This window comes from Macrosteles quadrilineatus, unplaced genomic scaffold (assembly GCF_028750875.1).
Source record: "Macrosteles quadrilineatus isolate MER2022 unplaced genomic scaffold, UCM_ALF_1.0 Scaffold_2__2_contigs__length_208266976, whole genome shotgun sequence".
NCBI lineage: Eukaryota > Metazoa > Arthropoda > Insecta > Hemiptera > Cicadellidae > Macrosteles > Macrosteles quadrilineatus.
In genome coordinates this window covers 42,762,909-42,785,940 of record NW_026542595.1, presented here as the reverse complement: position 1 = coordinate 42,785,940, position 23,032 = coordinate 42,762,909, and the positions used below count along the sequence as shown (strand labels likewise).

General features: G+C 37.6%; 1 protein-coding gene across 2 annotated transcripts in view; it reads left to right on the top strand.

The window, feature by feature from the left end:
- The window catches only part of LOC128986317 (tRNA-uridine aminocarboxypropyltransferase 1), a 31,656-nt gene that overhangs the window by 6,546 nt on the left and 2,078 nt on the right, over positions 1-23,032 (top strand). Inside the window, exons 1-5 of one of the 2 annotated variants that reach the window (XM_054406634.1) lie at positions 2,959-3,084; positions 12,902-13,126; positions 13,440-13,580; positions 16,332-16,396; positions 17,188-17,315. In XM_054406634.1, the coding sequence (XP_054262609.1) occupies positions 2,974-3,084; positions 12,902-13,126; positions 13,440-13,580; positions 16,332-16,396; positions 17,188-17,315 (670 nt within the window). In that variant the 5' untranslated portion in view covers positions 2,959-2,973. Of the gene's footprint in view, positions 1-2,958; positions 3,085-12,901; positions 13,127-13,439; positions 13,581-16,331; positions 16,397-17,187; positions 17,316-23,032 lie in introns of those variants that run through there. The other variant, XM_054406635.1, reaches the window with a different exon arrangement.

Genomic DNA, 23,032 nt, shown 5'->3' with positions numbered 1-23,032 from the left:
AGTCTTATTTTGTAATTGAAACCCTTTTTTATGGATATTTTATCTTTCAATTGACAAAACCACAAACATTGTTGTTTGCATACATTTTTTATCGTTACGTAGGCCTACTTGGTTTCAAATTATGTCATTGCATTTTCTGTATCTTTGTCTTATATTGTTGGCTGTTCAGGTTTCAATGTTTTTTGTTTCCCATATTTATTCATTGTGCTGGATGCTTTAAGCAATCTAAATCTTATGAACTAGAATGATGATAGTGACTTTGCTGCTATTATAACCTCATTGTTTGTTACTCAGTTTATAGGCCCTCCTAAATAATTAGGTCTAGGCCTGGGTATTTTGATTCTTTGAAAGAGCTGTAAAATATACTAAGACAATGTAATTGACCCTAAGATAAACTAATGATTGCTATGTGTCGATATTAACTTTGCAAATGAAAAGACAATAATGTTACTCTGTGCTTACTGGTAGCCGCTTACCATACCGATTTCGTACCAAGAACTGAGTTACAATATATGCATTAAAGATTCTTATTTTTTCAAAAGTAGTCGAGAACCTAAGTTGTGCCAGGGCGAATCATACCAAATTAATCTGCCTGGATCAGATAAGCTATGTTTCCGTGACCGATGGAGATATTCAGTATTTTGTCGCTATCGCAGGAGACAAAATTATTGCGTTTCTCTGTTACACTATAAAAGCTTTACCTAAAGTATATGTTTATTTACTTTCAAAAAATTTATATTTTGAAATTTGGCTCTTGTCTATTATTATTTACTTTTCTCTCTGGTACAATTACCGTGAAGAACAAGATTAATACATTTTGAAAAATTAGGAAAATTATTTGGTAATCACACCGACAAAGGTTACGACAAAGTGTCCTTAAATGTACGGGAATTGTCCATGAATTTTTTTTCCAGAATGTAGTAGACACCCTACATTGCACATTGCCATCCTCGTTTGGGATGTCATAGATAAGTAACTTCGGCTTCCTGCCCACAGGTTTTCTTGACGTGAGGCCCGCTGACGAAATGGCTTTACTGTTCAGAATTTTGTTGGCGCTACTCTTGTCACCCGCTTCAACAATTATAGAACCCTCTCTACCGGATCTAACTCTCAAAATTTAGATCTTGTCTTCCCTTGGGTTCAAGGCGGCAACCACCTCCTGGTGTCCTCAGACGACATCTCAGGCCTGCCCTGCTCATCGGCCCTAGGCCTGATAACAATGGCACTAGCACTTGCAGCTGGGTTATTCCTGGTTTCTTCGGCAAAGGATCTTGCCTTGCTGGTCAGCCTACAAATAGCGACCCCATCAACTTCTTCAGTTCTGCCTCCACCGATGCTCTTCCATCCACTAAACCGCGCAGGTACGCAATCTCATTAGCCTGGCGAGACATGATGACAGACATGATGTTCAATTTTTCAAGTACGGCCACTTTCTTTGGTGCAGATAGTTTGTCACAGTGACCCACTATTTCTCTTGCCGCTCCCTCGAAGGATGTCTGATCATCTGACCCTCCACTGTATCTAAGGTCCTCTAAGGATTCATCCTCATTGGTCCTCTTCCTCTTGGAGTTGGAGCTCTCGCTCAAACAAGACTGGCTGGACACAGTGGCCAGACCCTTCTGACACGTCCTAGATCTTACCTCCTCTCGTTGAAGGTGCCTGAGCTCATCTTCAGCCACCCTGGCTTCCCGATTGGCCCTTTCAAGGTCTTCGGCACACTGAGCCACCTCCGCCGCCTTCCTTGCTGCCAGGTCCGCACCATCATTTATCGGTGACCTTTCCAAGCCTGCCTCCTCCGCATCGCCTTGTTGCTGCCTTCCTGGAGTTTTGATAGGAAAGTGACCAGCGGTAGTGTTAAAAAAAATCTAAATTCTATGGTCGAATTTCGTCAATTGATTTTCTCATTCTAATTATTCAAGAATCAAGAAGTTTATTCACCATTAAGTAAGGCTTCATCAGTTATTCATCGAAAGACAGTACCAAGATAATAATAATAACAATAAAATAAAATCAATATAGATTAAAAATAGTAACAACAAAATAAGTAAACAAGACAATAAAACGTTTACAACAACAACAACAACAAGACATTCGAATACTCATAGTAAATAAAGGACCCAACACTTAGTTTACACTGTACTTATATCACATTCTAAAAATTCCTTAAGAGAAAAAAATTTGTGACTAATAAGCCAATCATAAATCTTATTTTAAATCTAACAACTTATATGATTCTGGAATTTTGTTAAAAAATTTTATTTGTTGATATTTGTTTCTCTTTGCATACTTTTCTAGTCTTGGGATTGGTAAAACTAATTTGTTTGAATTTCTTGTTTGATAATTTTGAATGTCACTAAAACAATAAAAGTCTGTAATATTTTCCTTGACATAAATTAAATTCTGAAAAATAAAAATGAATGGTACAGTCATAACATTATGTGCAGAGAAATGACTCCTACCGCTATCCCTAAACTCTAAACCAAACATGATTCTTATTGCTCTCTTTTGCCACAAAAATACTCTATCTGCTCCAGCACTACCTCCCCACAACATATTAGCAAATAACAAATGTGAATGGAAGAAACTGAAATACGAAGTTTTCATTAGCTCCTGACTTACACAAGTCTTAAGTTTTCTCAATAAAAAACAAACCCTAGATAATCGATTAGCTAAGTTGTTGGTATGTTCCTCCCATATTAGTTTCTGGTCAAGAGTAGGCTAATACCAAGAAGCTTTACAGACTTAGCCATGTTATATTGTTCAATTTGTCTCAAAGTAAATATTATTGTTTCAGTTTTACTTTCATTTATCTTTAAATAGTTAGAATCAAACCACAGATTGGCAGCAACAGTTGCTCTATTAATATGGTTTTTAACATCATTCAGACAATTCCCGTTGACTAGCACAGATGTGTCGTCCGCATATAGTATGGTATTACAATCTAAATTAACAGGGAGGTCATTAATATACAATATGAATAACAAAGGGCCCAGTACTAAACCCTGTGGGACCCCAGCAAGAACCTCTTTAAAAGAAGATGAGCAGTTCCCTACAGACACCATATGTAACCTAGGTACCACAAAGGTATGTTTTGAAAAAATGTAACTGTTCATTATTTATTCCATAATATTGAAGCTTATTTAAAATAACGCTATGAGAAATTCGGTCAAAAACCTTGCTGAGATCCAACAGGGTCACTCCTACAAATTCATGGGCTTCAAAGCTGTTTAAAATTTTGGTCACAGCACTATCTAGAACCTTCACTGTAGAATAACCTGGACGAAAACCAAATTGGCTACCTGAAAGTATTTCATACTTATCAAAAAAATCCAACAATGGTTTCTTAACACAAGTTTCTACAATTTTTGAAAACACTGATACTATTGTAATTGTTCTGTAATTGTCAATACAATTTCGATCACCCTTCTTGTATAAAAGTATACTTTTAGATTCTTTTAAACACTGTGGAAAGAGTGAAGATGGTGTAGCGTCAGCTGATGACGTTGTCATAGCAACCAATTATGATTTGATTTAGTCTGATTTTTGTTTTCTACATGAATGTACACAAAATTTAACTCTTTTATTAAACTACTTTTCTTTTACTTATTTGGTCGTATTTCATTTTATATACACAAACAACCACGACCAAAATGGTGACCCCGACTAAAACCGTTATCTAAAGACTTATTTTCTTTGAAGAGTTTAAATCTTTTGTGTTTCCTCCAACGAACGATGTCTTTAGAAGACCTGCAGACTTAACTCGCCGAACTTAGAACTGCGAATGAAGAACTGCGTCATCGGATTGGACAACCCAGCACTGCTCAAAACATGTTGGTCAACAGAGTAGCCGTCAAACTTCTGCCCTTTTGGCCTGAAAGACCAAGTCTGTGGTTCTGTCAAGTTGACTCGCAATTTCTTATATCTGGAATTACCAACGACGACACCAAGTTTCACTACGTGGTCTCGCAATTGGACACAGGGATTGCTGCTGAAGTCGAAGACATCATAATAAACCCTCCTCAAGGCGACAAATACGAACATCTAAAAAAGAAACTGATTGAACGCCTCTCTGCATCCGAAGAGCAACGTGTTCGGCGGCTGCTGAGTGAAGAGGACCTTGGAGAGCCTTCTCAGTTTTTGAGGCATCTTAGGTCTCTTGTGGGCTCGACTCCCCTTCAAGACAACATGCTTCGTCAACTGTGGCTCAGACGACTCCCTCCTCATCCACAAGCCATATTGACTACGCAACTTGAGCTCTCCTTGGACAAACTGGCAGAACTGGCTGATAAGATCATGGAGGTGGCTGACATTCCTTCAAAACCTGGTATTTGTAAAGTCTTTTCAGGTTACGCTTCTTTATTAAATGCAATAGAATCCCTCTCTAAACAAGTTCAAGCATTATCAGAAACCAGAGTACGAGATACACAGGTGAGACCTAGGGGTCGTTCCCAGTCTCGTGGTAGATCAGGAAACGAGCCTAATCCCTCTAAGAACTGGTGCTGGTACCATAGAAAATTCAAAAACAATGGTACCAAATGTCTTTCTCCATGCTCTTTTCAGGGAAACCTCAGCAACAATCCGTAGAGGCCGCAACGGATTGTTCAAATGCTGGCGGCCGTCTCTTTGTGATGGACAGAAATTCACGAACTAGGTTCTTTATCGACACCGGGTCTGATGTGTCGTGTTATCCTAAACGCCTTATCAAATATAAACGTTTTCCTACTAGCTATTCACTAAGTGCTGCCAATAACAGTGAAATAAAGACTTATGGTACAATGCCTCTCACCCTTAATTTAGGCCTTAGACGTAATTTCCCTTGGAGTCTAGTGGTAGCGGATGTTTCAATACCTATATTAGGTTCAGACTTCCTTTCACACTATCACTTATTACCCGATTGCAAGATGAAATGTTTGGTTGACAAGAAAACGGGATTGAATGCCGAGGGAATAGTTTCTAACAACAATCAAACTAGTATTAAAGTTATATCTTTCTCCTCGCCATTGGCAGAAGTTTTTTCTGAATTCCCTGATATTATTCGTCCTCCAGGCTTACCTCGTGCTGTGAAACATAAAACAGTTCATCATATAAATGTTACACCTGGTCCTCCTGTTCACTGTCGACCACGTCGCTTACATCCTCAAAAACTGAAAGCTGCCCGGAAAGAATTTGAGGAGATGGTTAAGCTATTGGTATTGCTCGACCCTCTGAAAGCCCCTGGTCCTCTCCTTTGCACATGGTGCCTAAAGGGGAAAATGGATGGCGTCCTTGCGGTGATTACCGCGCTTTAAATGCTCGTACTGTTCCTGACAGATACCCTGTACCACATATTCAGGATTTCTCGTTCAATTTAGCAGGCTGTACACATTTCTCTGCCATTGATTTGACCAAGGCTTACCACCAAATTCCCGTCCACGAGGATGACATCCAAAAAACAGCAATCACCACTCCATTTGGGTTGTTTGAATTTCCATTCATGACTTTTGGCTTGCGCCACGCGGGTCAAACATTTCAAAGATTCATAGATGAAGTTATTCACGGCCTTGACTTTTGTTATGCATATATTGACGACATTTTAGTATTTTCCCAGTCTGAAGAAATACATAAAGAACACCTAAGAATGTTGTTTGAACGACTTTCTGACTATGGAGTAGTTGTAAATCCGTCTAAATGTGTAATTGGTGTACCAGAAGTTAAATTTCTAGGTTATTTAGTCTCATCTGCTGGGACACGTCCACCTCAGGAGAGAGTCACTACTCTACAAGACTACCAGTTACCTCAGACAATGCGTGGTCTTCGCAGATTCTTGGGAATTATGAACTTTTATCGTAGGTTTCTGCCTAAGGCCGCTGAATTTCAAGCACCTCTGCACTCCCTACTTAGTGACGCTGATTCAATAGGTTCCCTTCCTGTGCCCTGGACTCCAGAGACAGAAGAAGCTTTCCAAGCATGCAAGGCTAGCTTATCATCAGCAACACTATTGTTTCATCCTAAACCTGATGCTCCTCTTGGTCTCTTTACTGACGCCTCTGGAGTAAGTGTAGGTGCTTGCCTCCAACAGTTTGTCGATGACTCTTGGCAACCTCTAGGTTTTTTCTCCAAGAAACTATCATCCAAACAGTGCGTCTGGCCTGCATACTACAGAGAACTCCTCGCTATTTATGAAGCTGTGCAGCATTTCCGTCATCTCTTGGAAACAACTTCTTTCACTATATTCACAGATCATAAACCACTTATTTATGCCTTTCAACAGCGCCGTGACAAGTTGTCTCCAGCCCAGTTACGCCAACTTTAATTTATCTCTGAGTTTTCGACAGACATAAAGCACATCAGTAGCTCACAAAATATAGTTGCTGATGCTTTGACACGTGTTGAAGCCATTTCAAATGTTTTAGATCATGAATCCATAGCCAAGTCGCAAGAGTCAGACGAAGAACTTCAAAATCTCATTTCAGAAAGTACTACATCTCTTAGATTGGAGAAAGTTCCAATTCCTGGAACCCATTTGAGCCTTATCTGTGACACCTCAACAGGAACTCCTAGACCCTTTGTGCCATCAGAACTGCGACGTAGAGTTTTCGACCAGTTCCACAAGCTGAGTCATCTTGGAATACGTGCCACAACAAAACTTATCTGCGATCGTTTTGTCTGGCCTTCCATTCGTAAGGATTGCCACAAATGGAATCAATTTTGCCTCTCATGCCAAAGATCTAAGATAACTAGACATGTTTCTACTCCCCTTGGTGATTTTCATACACCTACAGAACGTTTTTCCCATGTCCACATTGACCTAATTGGCCCACTTCCCTTATCAAAATCTTCTAGGTACTGTCTAACTGTCATAGATAGATTTACTCGTTGGCCTGAAATTTGTCCTATTGATCAAATAACTGCCGAATCTGTTACTCGAGCGTTTGTCTCTACTTGGATAGCTCGATTTGGATGCCCACAAAAGTTGACATGTGATCGCGGATCCCAGTTCACATCGACTTTGTTTAAAGACCTAGCGGGACAGTTGGGCATAAAGCTCCAGTTCACTACCAGCTGGCATCCACAAGCCAACGGTATGATTGAAAGACTCCACCGCCAGTTGAAAGCTGCTATAATGGCTCACAGCAAATCAGACTGGACTGAAGTACTGCCCTTTGTCCTTCTCGGAATAAGATCTGCTTTTAAGGAGGACATCTCTGCTTCATCGGCTGAACTGGTGTATGGAGAACCATTGCGTCTTCCGGGAGAGTTTTTCGTAATACCTTCCCACGAGAGCAATGAGCCACAAGGATTGGTATCAGGGCTGCGTAAGCATATGAATCGACTAAGACCTACACCCGCATCACGCCACATTAAACCAGGGTCGTTTGTGTTCAAGAACCTAAGCACTTGACTCCGACAAGACAGCTTAAGAAAATCTTTACAGGCTCCATATTCTGGTCCTTGAAGGTCATATGCCGTGACGAAAAGACAATTACCGTCATTGTAAGAGGCCAAGAAACTAAGGTATCTTTGGACAGGGTCAAACCAGCCTATATTGTTGCCGATGAAAATCCTATTCCTGAGCCCACGAAACGTTTGGTGCCGACTGGACAAGCAGAGGAAACCTCAAAACTCCGCAAGTACTCTTGCAAGTATACCATCTTGTCAAACTCCATCTACGAAGTCTTATACAACTCGTTCTGGAAGACAAATCCGACCACGGGTTACTTTTCAGAATGATGTATAGATTCCTTTTCTCCGTGGGGGGCTGGTGTAGCGTCAGCTGATGACGTTGTCATAGCAACCAATTATGATTTGATTTAGTCTGATTTTTGTTTTCTACATGAATGTACACAAAATTTAACTCTTTTATCAAACTACTTTTCTTTTACTTATTTGGTCGTATTTCATTTGATATACACAAACAACCACGACCAAAATGTCAAGCAAAGATTAATTATGTAAGTTAATGGCTTTATTATAAATGGAGATACCTGTTTCACTAATTTGTTTGAGAATCCAAAAATATCTTCACATTTTGATGCCCTTAAAGTACCTATTTACAATGTTTTGTTTTTTTCTTTCGTCTACAGTTCTCCAGCTTAGATTTAGTTAAAAACACTTCATGACTTAACCCATTAATATTTATTGTCTGACTTAATTCAACCGTTTCCTTACCTATACCTATATAATTATAATTGAACTGTTCAGGTGTTATAGGGGGTATTGGTGCTTCTGATTTAAAATGATTTCCTGCCTCTTTTTTTATAATGTTCCAAGCCGCTACACACTTATTACTAGATTTATTTATACACTCATCATTGTATCTAATTTTAGCTTCCTTAATTTTTGCCCTATACATTCTTCTGTGAGTAGTATAGCAATTCCTTAACTCCACATTATCTTTGTAAGCTGAAGCCTTCAGCACATCTCTAAGTGTATTTACAAAGGTTCTTAACTTCCTAAGTGAATCATCAAACCATTTTGAACCTCCATTTTTATTTTTACCTTGCATTTTAATTTGTTTTTGGAGTCTAGGGCAGTAAAAATTGTACAAAGATGAGAGGGTATGGACAAAATATTCAAAAGCGGCATTTGTATCGGTCATTTTAAACAGTTGTTGCCAGTCAAATTGACGCAGATGATTGGCAAACATATCTAATTTGTTTTCATTCACCTTCCTATAGGACACCTCTTTCATATAGGGAGGGTCTGTGGAAACTGAGAACTTAATAACCTCATGGTCAGAAATGGCATATTGCCCGAGATAGCATTCAAAACATTTGATAAAATGGAAGAATTACCTTATCCAACCACAGTTGCTAGTATGACAACTAGTTTCGTTCCTTAGAACATCGTCAGGTCATTGTATGCAACCACATCTTCAATGTATGTATGTACATTGTGGTATGTCAAAAGATTCTTTAAAAACACTGTCAGAATCACAATAGTAAAAACTAGTCATGTTGATCAAACTATTAAAATTGAATAAAAAGTGATAAAACTGGTTAAAACTGTAAAGGCTGGCCAGCACTCTCTTATCACTGTCACTGACTAAATAAAACTGACTGAATCATGAGGTGTCTTCATCTTCATCTCTCCAGTGCCACCTGTATTTCAGTTTGTTTTGTTCTTCTTATTTGATACTTCTTTGATTTGTAGCTTGTCAATATATGTATCAAATATAATATTTGACTGGAAGGAAGTCTGATCATTTAAAATGTTGAATGGGTCGAGTTTTTTAGCTTTGTAGATGGTGAATTCTTCTTTGACATCAAGTTTAAAACTTTTTGGTAATACTTCAACTATTTCCATGTTCTTATCAATAGATGTGTAGTTGTGTGATTCTGATATTAAATGTTCGGCATAACTGGATAGCTGATGTTGTGATCTTTTAGGTATATGTTCTTTAAATCTTTGTTTGAAAGATCTTCCAGTTTGGCCGATGTAGTACTTTGGACAGTCGTCACAGTTAATTCTATAAATGCCTGATTTTTCATAGTTGTTTGTGGCAACAGGCTTGGCGTGGAAAAACTTTTGGAGTGTATTGTTTACGGAATGTGCGACAGTCGTATTGTTTCTATTAAATATTTTGGTGATGGCGTTGTTGATTTTTCCATAGTACTGTATTTTAATGTATTTCTTCTCTGACTTTTCTTTGTTGATGTTCATGTTCCGCTTTTTCTTTTGTATTATGGAATCAATCATTTGAGGTTTGTAACCGTTTCACAAGTTTCCCGGAAAAATCATCTCCTGTGCGACTGTGACTGCCGGCGATTTGTAGCTCGAAGAGGACTCTGTAGCAGGGGTGGCTAGGGCGGAGCTGGGTCTCTCGTGCAGTTGTTGGGAACCATCTCTCGATGTGGATTGCGGTGTTGATGTTGACTCTGGTGAACAGCCTCTGCTTGACCTCCGGACCGGAGACGAGACTGGCACAGTATTCTCCTTCAAAACTTCACAGATTCTTCTTGCAAGCCAAAGTTTTCCCAATCGGTTCAGATGCATGCCGTGACGAGTGTATAAGTTTCTGCCTGCCATACTTGGCTTGACCAGCAAGACATTGGGGTATGAGTTACATAGTGCATCAATTTCTAAGTTTGACCTTATTATTTCCTTGTTCAAACAAGACCAAGAACTTAAATCATACCTAATTGGAAAGTCTACTAAAATTATTTTACGACCATAGTATTTTTTTCAAAGTCCCCTCAATACTCTTGAGTGCCCTCTCAGCTTCATTACATGCCACATCATTTGAACCACACATAACAACGAGGATATCTTCAGGTCCCAAGTTTTCACCATCAATATTATTAAAATTTAGAATGTCTTCCGCTAAACCACCTGGTCTAACAAAACCCACAGCATCTAATGATTTTGAGTAATTATTGACTTGAGCCGCTAGGTCATGACCATGACTGTCAGCACATATGAGCATCTTTTGTCCTAATTTAATATCTTGAAATTTATTTGATACAGGTTTTTTAACAGTATTGGATATCTGCAGTTTGTAATAAGTTGGTGGTACTGTTTGCACAAAGTCAGGTGTAGTGAGATTTTGTTGTTTGTTGTTGCTTATGTCAAGTGGAGGAAAGCATTTCAGACAGCTAGATGCTATTAAATTTTTTCTACACTTTTTTTACCCTTCCGTGTTGTCTTTTTGTAAAATTGAGATAACGCTCTCCAATGTCCTTATTGTATCTAGCATTTTTTTTTCATTTCTTCCTCAAATATTACACATCTTCTGCATGTTTTATGTTGGTCCGGGTTTTGCTCGGTACATTTATCATTATCCTCCTCAACTTGTAATACAAAGGATTCCCTGGCTTCTTTTTCCTTTTTTAGTCTTTCTTCCAAAAATTTAATCTTAATTCCTATCGCCTTCTAGGTATCGATAGAGTCATTGACTTGACGATCACACTCAAATTGACTTGATTATTCTCTATTCACATACTAATGTTCCAGAATCTGTGGCATTGAGAATCGGCACATCCCTACCGGAAAGATTCCAGTACAGTATCTTTTTCTTCTTTTCCTTTCTTTTTGCGCTGTCTTTATGCTGAGTAATCAGCTGATATGATAGAGCATCACTTTGAACATATGATAACTTACAACAAAGGACAATATTTTTTGTAATTTTTAAGCGAGAAGTGGCCCCTTCGGAACCCCTTGAGCCGGGGGCCCTCCGCGATTGCGGACCTAGCCAGTCCGGGCCTGTAATCACATGTAATGAAGAATCATATGACCTTAATTTAAATCTAACACCATTTCCAACAGAGATAAAAAATTAACCAAGTTGTCCTTGTTGTAAAACCTCACACTTTCTCAAAAATGTCTATGGGTTGTGGAAATTCATAAAATATGCGCTCTCCCGTGGTTTTTAAATGTGGGGTGTCAAAAAGTTTCAATATCTGTTCAAATCCAATATAAGGCTTGTCATTTTCATCTGGAATAAATTTCTTCCTTGTACTGCTCATACCCTTTAGACACATCACTCTCACTTCTCAATCTTCTTCAACTTTATACTTTCAGCTACATATAAGTATCTGTAACTCCTATTTTTCTGCGTGCCTTTAAATTCTGCTATTTAAAAAGTACCATTCTTTACATTGTCAACTTGAACATTAGTTTTCACTTGATTTCCTTGAGTTTCTAGCAACTCAGAATTTACGTTTTCATCAGAAAAATTATCATCTGATTGTAACCATTCACCACTTTGTTCACCCTCAGAATCACTAAAAACTAAATGAAAAATTGATTTCCTCATTTTGGAACTTGAGTACCTAGGCCTATTACCTTTAGCATGTGATTGCTCTGTTTTCTGTTCATAGCTATTATTGTAAAGGTTCACAGTTCTTCCGTTGCAGTGGACAATGTGTGCTTTAGATCTCATCCACTTCCTTCGCTTTAATCCAGACTGAATCATCTCTGGTAATCTCAGAATCTAATATCAAATGGATTTTAGTGTTTTTCATTAGCTTCTTTGCTGCATCAGCAAACTCTTTAGCATTTTGGACTATTGTAGCATCTTTCTTTTAACTCATGACAGAAGTACAAATCCACATGTAACTCAAGTAAATTCCACCCTTGCAAGCAAAATCCCTCACATCAATAGTATAATAAAAATTTACAATAAATTGCCTCAGTACATCATGCCTTCTATCAACAATTTCAAGAACCTGCTTAAAACATTTTTAGGTCACGCTGCCTACTACAGTGTTGATGAAATATATGTCTAGGCCATGTGCATCCCTGAAGAGGGAATGAATCCATACATAAATTAATAGCAAGAAAAGTATAAAAACCTGACGACCAGCGGGAGTTCTCCAAGTATCACAGTGGGCATCTTCTTTAAGATCACACCTCTCTCATTAATAGATCCACTCTGGAATATGTGTACTCTTCTGCTCCCAACTATGTTGGCTATGTATATAACAACAGGGTAGTAATAAAATGGGGATAACAATGAAGCAGGTGTTTCCCACATTCCTTGATGCCAGCTTTGACACCGTAATGGGAGTGCTTATGTTATCAAAAACTCCTTCTATAATATCAAGAAATGCCTTATACTCATTACATGGCACCTTACTGTTTTCAAATGTGCTAATAAGCATGTATAGCACAGGTTTTTGTACTGTTTCTGCATTTTTGCCAGTATTTTGTAGTATGCTTTGTACACACCTTCTTCCTGAGGACCTCCAGACTACTGAGTCATTATGTAGGCCTTCCTATTCATGACTTCTATGAAACGTGGAATCCCAAATCACACCAAAGCAAAGTGACGAACGTTAAAAGTATAATTTTTTGTATGATGGGTTGTCTATTATAGAGAAAATGCTCATATACAGTATGGGTTTAGTTCAATTCAATTGTACTCAATTAAGTTCTGTAGGAGTTGTGAAGTACTGTCTTTATTAAATGTACATTTTTTCAGATGTCAAATACAGAAGATAACAAGTCATTCTCCTCTAAAAGCAAGATTGTATTGGAAATTGATGCTTTTCCTTTCAAAGGATTAAAGATATCCGATGATTGGGAAAAACTGGATTCGATTGAAAACAGATCCACTTGTTCTGTGTGCAAGAAGTCCCGAAAATATTTCTGTTACACATGCTATGTAGCGGTTCCAGAGATTCGGCACATTGTCCCAGTCCTGAAGGTAAGGATACATTCATCTTATAAGCGTATTATTTCTTAGTCTGCTCGACTAAATGTGATTAATGCAGCTTCATAAATGAGTATTATTTTTGTTGATGGTTAAAATATCAATAATTTTTCTACTTTGATCTTTAAGGTGGATGTAGGCTGGTCTTCATGCCTGGGCCTGTTAAACTGGAGGATTTTTGGAGTATTACCATCATACCTACATTCTTAACTTCTGACAAAAGTATTCAGAATACATCACAGTGATGATTAAATGTAGTAAAATGAGATCTTAAAACTCCATATTAAGTGTACTTTATGTTTGACAGTTGCCAGTAAAGGTAGACATAATCAAGCATGCCCGAGAGATGGATGGCAAGAGCACTGCTGTTCATGCTGCTGTTTTGGCTCCGGATGATGTGAAGATATTTACTTATCCCTGTATCCCTGATTACGAAGCAGAAGAAAATGTAAGTCAGAGTTCCAGACTTCATAAAAGTTAATTAATGTAGTCTAATTGAGTTTGTGTATTGTAAAGATCCAAAATAGTAAAACCCAACACATTAACTGATTGCAACAGATTAAATAAAAAATTTGACATCATGAACAAAAACATACAAAATTGCTCTGAAATACAGATCCTATATTGACATAACTCAATTGCATAGAAGTTGCTTCACAAGTCATGGACTTCATCTAAACTATGGTGGTAAAAAAAACTTGTTGAATCTATTATGAATAGTGTTCAGGCTAATATCAAGAGGCAATGTACAGCTGTTAATGTTGAGAAGTGTGTGTCAGCGAGACCTGCAAGGCCAACACCTGCTGCAATGTCGCTGAAGGAATTCCCACCACTTCCCTCACAATCCAGTAACGGACTCAAGCCAACCTCTCTGGCTGAAGAGCTAGAGCATGCTAACAACATTGCTCTGGTTGAGACAGATATGAGTGAGTACCTTGAGAAATGTTGAAATGACCCAGAAACTGTGATCGCTCACACAATATCAAGAGATCTACATCATGACAGCAGGTGTGGCTGTTGCTTTTGGTAAGGAATTTGACAGACATTAGCCCTCGAACTGCCTTAGTGACTTTTTGGCTTGTCAGGTAAATAAGAATGAGGCAACAGTTTTTAGTCTCATAACCACGCCAACCTATGATAGTAAGCCCAGCTGTGATTGATTATGACCAAGCTTTTGAAGAACTAGAAAAAGGTTTCAAAGAGAAAAAACTTTGCAGAATTATTTGCTCCCCAATGGGCTGCGTGTGAGATCTCATTGATCCTTTACATTTTGCGAATAATAATTGATTTTCAAAAGAACACAAATGCAACAATTGTAATTACGAGGGCTATCCAGAAAGTAGATTACGTTTTTGTCTGTATCCGCTAGGGGTGGGGCTAGCGCGACCATCTTGGTGTTAGTTCGTTATGCAGCTCAGTCGGCATCTAGCCGTGCTAGTAAGAGGTTTCTGCTGTACTCCGTTGTGTTACTGTGACAGTTTAAAATGTCTGTGTGAATTGAAGATGCCGCAAACTGTGAAGTGCGTGCATTTATAAGGTTTTTGACTGCAAAAAACAGTAAACCGATAGAAATCTATCAGCAACTTTTTTAAGTTTATGGGGAAAACATTATTACTGAAGGTGGAGTTCGTCAGTGGGTCATCAAATTTAAAAATTGCCGAACTAACGTTCACGACAAAGAGCGAAGTGGAAGACCCAGCATTGTGACTGCCAAGCTTGTCGAAAAAGTCGATGCCGATGTCCATAAAACTCGAAAGTTCACAATAACAGAACTCTCTATGGGTTTTCCACAAATTTCGCGAAGTTTGTTGCATGAGATCATAACCGAAAAGCTTGGTTACCAAACTGTAACCATAGAGTCCATTCATTTTTTTTTTTGTGCACGCACTTTACAGTTTGCGGCATTTTTAATTAACACAAGACATTTTAAACTGTCACAGTAACTCAACATAGTACAGCAGAAACCTCTTACTAGTACGGCTAGATGCCGACTGAGCTGCATAACGAACTAACACCAAGAATGTCGCGCTAGCCCCGCCCCTAGCGGATACAGACAAAAACGTAATCTACTTTCTGGATAGCCCTCGTATAACAAATGATCAAAGGGCAAGCAGAATACCTCTATGGAAAATACTGACTTGAGTTTGTTGATAAATTACAACTAGCAATCAACATATGTCGATCTTCAGAGAATATACTGCAGATCTCTGTAGGGGGTATCAAGATGGGTTCTCCTTGGGGTGCGCCACATTCACCTCCAGTAATCCCTGTCTGCAGTTCACCTGTTGAGCAGAACCATCAGCAATTTGGTGGATACACAGCCCGTGTTTGACTCGGAACATTAAATTTCTAGGACGTGACTTAATCTTAATGGTTTGTCTTCCACATTCATAATATATTTTGATAAACTTTAATGGTCCCATAATTGATGTAATTGTAACTTATAATTTATTATTGAAAGGTGGACAGTTTATTACAAATATTTAGAAAATTGCCAATAAACTCAATTTGTGACTTTATTTGGTGGGTATTGTCCACCTTGCAATAAATTATAAGTTAAATAAATTATAATAAATTATAAGTTACGATTACATCAATTATGGGACCAATAAAGATCATCAAAATATATTATGAATGTGGAAGACAAACTTTATTTAGGTAAGAAGGTTATTAAGGTTAGAAATTTATTGTTGGTAGTGTGAGTAGAGTAGGCTAAAAGATTAGCCATTCTTAGTTAGGAATAAATATGAACACTTCCTCTGCTATCCTCATCAAAAATCGTAAAAACCTAGGCCCTTGTGATCTACGTTACATCTTTAATCTCTAACTATATTTAGAACATGAAAAAAATGTTGTCTTATAAAAATAGTGTGGGATAGAATATTGAAGCTTTTATAATTTAAACAAACATGTCTTGGTAGCAATGGTTGCAGTTACCTTTTAATAATGAAAAATTCAGTTCAATCCTCAGGAATTTCAGTAGAGTTTGATGCTTTGAAACTCACTATGACACAAGAATCGCTATGACTTAAGAACCACCTCGTATTAGTATGTAACAAAGCTATTATCACATTTATTCAATAATGATCCTTTACTTGCATTTTCATTAAACTACTTACTTTCATTAGTAGGTGTCTTTGTAACGAAATAAATAACATTTTATTTACCCTTAAACTCACTATACACTGTTAAATTTCAGGTCGTTCTTGTTTTTCCCAATAAGGATGCTGTATCTGTTCAAGAAATGTGTAGCAAACTTTTCAGGTAATCTTATTTTATATTCAAAGTCTTGAATTAGTTAAGCAAAATATAATTGACATTAAGGTTCACTCACATTTAGAAACCATTTAAAATTAGTACATACTAATTATTCAATGTTACTCACTTACTTACTTACTCCCATGGCCATGGATACCGTAGGTGGTATTTGGCCTCGTCAACAAGTTGCCTCCATCTCTCCCTGTTCTCTGAATCTTCTTTCCTTGCTCTCAATCTTTCTCCACCTGGTCCTTCTATTGATTCTAGGGTCTTCCTGCTGGGTTTTGTCTCCAAGTCTGCCATCTTCCCTCCTCCATACATAGCCAGCCCACCTTAGTCTTCTGCTCTTTGCTTTTCCTACTATGTCTGGGGAATGGTACATGTCCCTTATTTCTTGGTTGTGCCTAATTCTCTATCCTTCTCCCTCTCTAACAGGTCCAAATTATTCAAGGTACTGAAACTAATTACTTGTGAGATAGAAATAGTGTATTTTTTAAAAATTAAACAATTTTGTCAAAATAAAATATAGCACTATTTTTAAAACTACTCTCATCTACATGAAAGTAACTTGCATTCAATAATGGTAATGATACTATCTTTTTCTTTGTATGATACATTTATTTGGGAAAGTAAGTATGCTATAAAGTAGAAGGAATGAGTGTGCAGTTTGTTTCCTGTTGCAGGAAGGTCCGTCCTCTGGTCAACAAACGTCCCTGTCCTGACTCCAGAGGCTGCATTGTTCATCGAGTTGTGTTGACTCTACATGGAATGATTGTGCAGTTTGTTTCCTGTTGCAGGAAGGTCCGTCCTCTGGTCAACAAACGTCCCTGTCCTGACTCCAGAGGCTGCATTGTTCATCGAGTTGTGTTTATTGACTCTACCTGGAATCAAAGTCGAGGAATCTTCAAAGATCCTAGAATCAAAGGTAAAATTGCATACATTTAAAGGAAACTATATTCAATATTTTAATTGAATTTTTAAATATTCAGTGGACGAATATACAGCACAATTTTTACAGCAGGTAAAGGATTTTTACTCCACATTGTATGCTTTCTAAGATAGTAGCATAGACTAACCAACACAAGGAGTATGTTTTATCTATGATAGTAGGTAGATTCCTTGCTTCTTACTTCATCTGATAAACACCTTATTGTTATTTGTTACCATTAGAAATCCTAAAAAAGGTATTGTTGAGCGGAGCGAGCGAAGCTCTTATACGTCGACTTTTATGCATTTCGTAATACGCAAACTCCTCCTAGACGACTGAATCAATCGTTTTAAAATTTTGGATGGTGATAAAGACCATATCGGTGAGTGCCAACATCTATATGGCGTTAAAAATAACTCTCAGGAATCCGCCCCACTGGGTCTCAAAGTTTCAATGTTATCCTTATGGAAGCGGTATTTGACACATAAACAAAGACATATGATCAGCTGTTGACTTTTGAATGCAGTAGATAAAGAAATAGCTGATAGCATTATTTCACAGATATTAGAACAGAAACGGTATGAATCATAAATATAATCAAATGACGACACTAGCTTGAGGTCCGTGACGTAGGAAGTGCTAAAGGAAGTACTAAAGGTGAGCAGTCTGGAGTGTGGAAAATGTTTATGACGATTAGATTTAGTTATCTGCATTCCAAAAACTGTAAGGGAAGGGAGGAAAACGGGTCCGCGACGTAGGAAGTGATGAAGGAAGTAGTCAAGGCGAGCTGTCCGGAGTGTGGGATCTGCTTATGACCATTATATTAAGGTATTTGCAATCCTATGATGCTATGGGAAGGGAAGAAAACAGGTCCGTGACGTAGGAAGTGGTGAAGGAAGTAGTAAAGACGAGCAGTCCGGAGTGTGGGAACTGTTTATGACAATTAGACTAAGGTATCTGCAATCATAAAATGCTGTGGGAAGGGAGGAAAACAGGTCCCCGACGTAGGAAGTGGTGAAGGAAGTAGTCAAGGCAAGCTGTCTGGAGTGTGGGAACTGTTTATGATGATTAGATCAAGGTATCTGCAATCCTAAAATGCTATGGGAAGGGAGGTAAACAGGTCCGTGACGTAGGAAGTGGTGAAGGAAGTAGTAAAGGCGAGCAGTCTGGAATGTGGGAACTGTTCATGACGATTAGATTAAGGTATCAACAAACATAAAATGCTATGGGAAGGGAGGAAAACGGGTCCGCGACGTAGGAAGTGATGAAGGAAGTAGTCAAGGCGAGCTGTCCGGAGTGTGGGAACTGTTTTTGACGATTAGATTAAGGTATCTGCAATCATAAAATGCTATGGAAAGGGAGGGAAACAGGTCCGTGGTGTAGGAAGTGGTGAAGGAAGTAGTAAATGCGAGCAGTCCGGAGTGTAGGAACTGTTTATGACGATTAAATTAAGGTATCTGCAATCATAAAATGCTATGGGAAGAGAGGGAAACATGTCCGCGACGTAAGAAGAGGTGAAGGGAGTAGTAAGGTGAGCAGTGTGGAGTGTGGGAACTGTCTTTGGCAATTACATTAATGTACCTGCAATCCTAAAATGCTATGGGAAGGGAGGTAAACAGGTCCGTGACGTAGGAAGTGGTAAAGGAAGTAGTCAAGGAAAGCTGTCCGGAGTGTGGGAACTGTTTATGACGATTAGATCAAGGTATCTGCAATCCTAATATGCTATGGGAAGGGAGGTAAACATGTCCGTGACGTAGGAAGTGGTAAAGGAAGTAGTAAATGCGAGCAGTCTGGAGTGTGGGAACTGTTTATGACGATTAGATTATGGGATCTGCAATCCTAAAATGCTATGGGAAGGGAGGGAAAAGGTCCGAGACGTATGAAGTGGTGAAGGAAGTAGTCAAGGTGAGCTGTCCGGAGAGTGGGATCTGTTTATGACGATTAGATTAAGGTATCTACAATCTTAAAATTCTATGGGAAGAGAGGGAAACATGTCCGCGACGTAAGAAGAGGTGAAGGAAGTAGTAAGGTGAGCAGTGTGGAGTGTGGGAACTGGAAACCGTTTGTAGCGGTTAGATTAATGTATCTGCAATGCTGAAATGCTAAGAGAAGGGATGGAAGCATCCCAACGACATAGAAAATGGTGAAAGAAGTAGTAAAGGCTAGCAGTGCGGAGTGTGGGGAATGTTTGTGGCAATTATATTAATGTATCTAAAATACTAAATTGCTATGGAAAGTGATGAAAACAGGTCCACGATGTAGGAAATGGCTTAAAAAGTAGTAAAGTATGAGCATAGTGGGAAAACCGTCTATGGCAGTTAGATTGATGTATCTTTAATCCAAAAATGCCATGAGAAGGGAAGGAAACAAGTCTATGACGTAGGAAATGGTGAGGTAAGTAGTAAGGCTTGCAGTGCAGAGTGTGGGAACTAGGGGTGTGCGAGTACTCGAACCTTCGAGCTTTTTGGTCGAGCTTTTCATTATTCATCTCGGCTCGAGGCATTTTGAAAAAGCTCGAAGTTCGAGCCGAGCTTTTAATACTAAGTCAAAACTTAAAAAAACACTTAATTTGGGTCGTAATTGGAAACAATGTTATCACAATTCTACGTTGTTCAATCATTCGAGGTTTGATAAGCACGAACCTCAGCTCAGTCAAGACGCAATGATTATCGATCGTAATTTTGAGGAGATAGTAAAGAGACAAACTACCACCTATCGCGTTTTCTTTCTAACACAGCTATTCGTATCGTAATATACAACGCAGTGCGAGTGCGTGATTGGCTCGTCGCTATGACGACACACGGTTGCCGTGACAACCTACAGTGCGCACTGAGCACTGCGCCTTGTGTGGGAGGGGAGATTATACCAACAAACAATTTCAGGAATTCTATTTTGGAACGGATGAAAGATAAGGAAGAAACAAAAAGTGGTCACGTGTGCAAATGTAGTGGGCGACACAATAAGGCTGTAAACAAGTATCAATCGTCGTGTCTCGTGTCGTTGTTCCTTGTTTGTTTACTTTTTCAGATTCCTTATCAAACGCCCCTATCTGCTATCTCTCTTTCTCTCTCTGCTCTCTCTAACAATGTACTGATTAAACAGATTGTGGTTGACGACTTTTCTACTTATAAGTTTCCCTGCGGTTATTTTAGTTCAATCAATCCCATAACCTTTCTAATGTTTATCAAAATAATTAATTATCTGTTTTGTATTTTATTTCCTTTAAACCAACCCCTATTTACCATCTGTATTTTATAGAATAAAATGTTTGTTTATAAAGTTTGACTGGCCACACAATGTTGTACCTATTTTATTTTGTATAAAGTAACAGTTACTTTGATGATTATTTAAATATCAATAAGTGGTGCGTGCTGTAATGAATGCTTTTTATTATCAAAATAAGTAATGGATTATTAATTTTTGATAATACATGGGTCATTGAATACCATAATGTGATGTAGTTTCCTATTTGTAACTTGCAAATAATAATAATTGAGAGTTAATCCTGGAAAATGAAAAATAGTGAATGCATTCATAACCCTGTTGTCAAAACAGCAATGCAGGTGTAAGGGTTTATTGTTTCAGAGGCTAGGGTGTTTCAAGGACAAAGTGCTGGGCCTCCCGGCTCAGGGGGGGGGGAGGAAGGTGGTGAGACTGAGAGAGAAATGGGGGAGGAAACTGGTTTTGGCTATTTATTGATTAGTTCACCGACCCTTCTAGATAACAGAATTTAGTGACAGTGTTAAATCATCGTGTTCATTATTTCATTTCTTGTTTACTTTGTGTGTTATTCTATTAATTTTAGTGTTTTGGTCTATTTCCTCTATATGTCAATTATATATTTTTTAATATATAATTTTTACTTTTTACTTTGTCTCTTCACTTTTTTGGATCCAAACCAATCATGTTCTTTTTGATTAATACGATTCATAAAACAAAAATATTTTGTGCATGGAAAACAACAAGAATAATCACGTGTTTTTATATTTATTTATTTATACAAAATGAAATAAAATATTCATAGTAGTTACAATATACATATTTAATCGACTTGCTAGTTGTTTTGTTGTCATTCAAGATAGCGCTGTTCTGTTATGAAAGACAATCTGATTGGCTCAGTCTGCACTGCATATCTCGTCAGGCATTCAATCATATCCATTTATTTCTTGCATCTTAATTTAGTTCAGTTCAGTTTTTATCGTGATTATCTACTATTTGATGTCTTGACAATTCTCAATGTTTTTAGACATATTAAAATAATATTGTGTTTATTTAAAAATTGACTGAACATTATTATTATTATGCACTTTTTGAAGAAAAATGTTTAATAATTTATTTTTTTGATAATGTTCAGAATTCAGAATTATATTTGAAATTCCAGATAGGTTTAGTTGCAAAACATTTTTTGCTGAAAATAAAATCATAACACTCTCTAATATTTTCATTTTTTACAATATAGTTTCCGTTTAATCTGTTTTATTTAGAATCTGAATAAATTTGTTCCTTGCAACTCAATCCATGGGTATATCACCAGACAATCAAAAGATTTATATATTCCTCAAGCCAGGCTATCAAAATTTATCAAAAGTTATAAATACTTGCAAATAAAACTATTTAATAAACTTCCAATATATTTTAGAAATCAGGAAAGTATTCATTTGTATAGGTCAAAATTATCAGATTGGCTTACAAGTCGTGCTTTTTATTCAGTTGATGAGTTTTTGCAGAATGAAGATTTTTTAACGCTTAAATGTGAGGCCAAGCAGTCTTGATGATTCTTTGTTCTTGTTATGGTCTTTTCCCTGTTAATTTTAAAGTTTTTATTATTACTGATGCTTTATCCTTTTAACTTTATTTTAACATTTTCTGTAGAATATTTAATATTTTATTTAACATATGTAACAAAACATGTTGACCTTGTCTATTGTAATGTTTATATTACCAAACGACAATAAAGATTTATTATTATTATTATTATAAGGTGACGCTAGGAAAAGCTCGGCTCGAAAAAGCTCGAGCTCGAAAATATTTTAAAAAGCTCGGCTCGGCTCGGCTCGAGGTTGAAAATCACTATTCGCACACCCCTAGTGGGAACTGTCTTTGGCAATTACATTAATGTATCTGCAATCCTAAAATGCTATGGGAAGAGAGGGAAATAGGTCCACGACGTAGGGGTTGGTGAATTAAGTACTAAAGTTGAGCGTGTTAAATGTGTGGGAATGGATTAATGTATCTGCAATGCTAAAACACTATAAGAAGAGACTGTAGACTGTAGGTTAAAATAATTACGAAGCACGAATCGATACATATTTCGATACATGAAATCGTTTATAATAGTAATTTACAACTGAGTTCACAACAGCTGATTTTTACTCCATAGAAGATAAAAACTATTTTTACTTCCTAAAGAGTAAAAATGCTACTTAGACCCGCAACGCATGTATTAAAAACGACTGGTATTACTTCAGTATGACCAAAACAATATAATATAAACCCTTGATGACTCCGCTCAATTTTGTGGATGCCTCTGCGAACGCCACCTAGTAAATTTATTGTCAATTCAATACCACAGTTTTAGGACTATTACAATGTAGGCTATTTTAAAAGTAAGTTATATAGGCAATAGTTGAGTTAAATATAAATCTTCTCATGTCAATAACACAAAGAAGGAACTAATTATGGTTTGTTAGGTTGGTAGCAGTGAACCCAGTTAA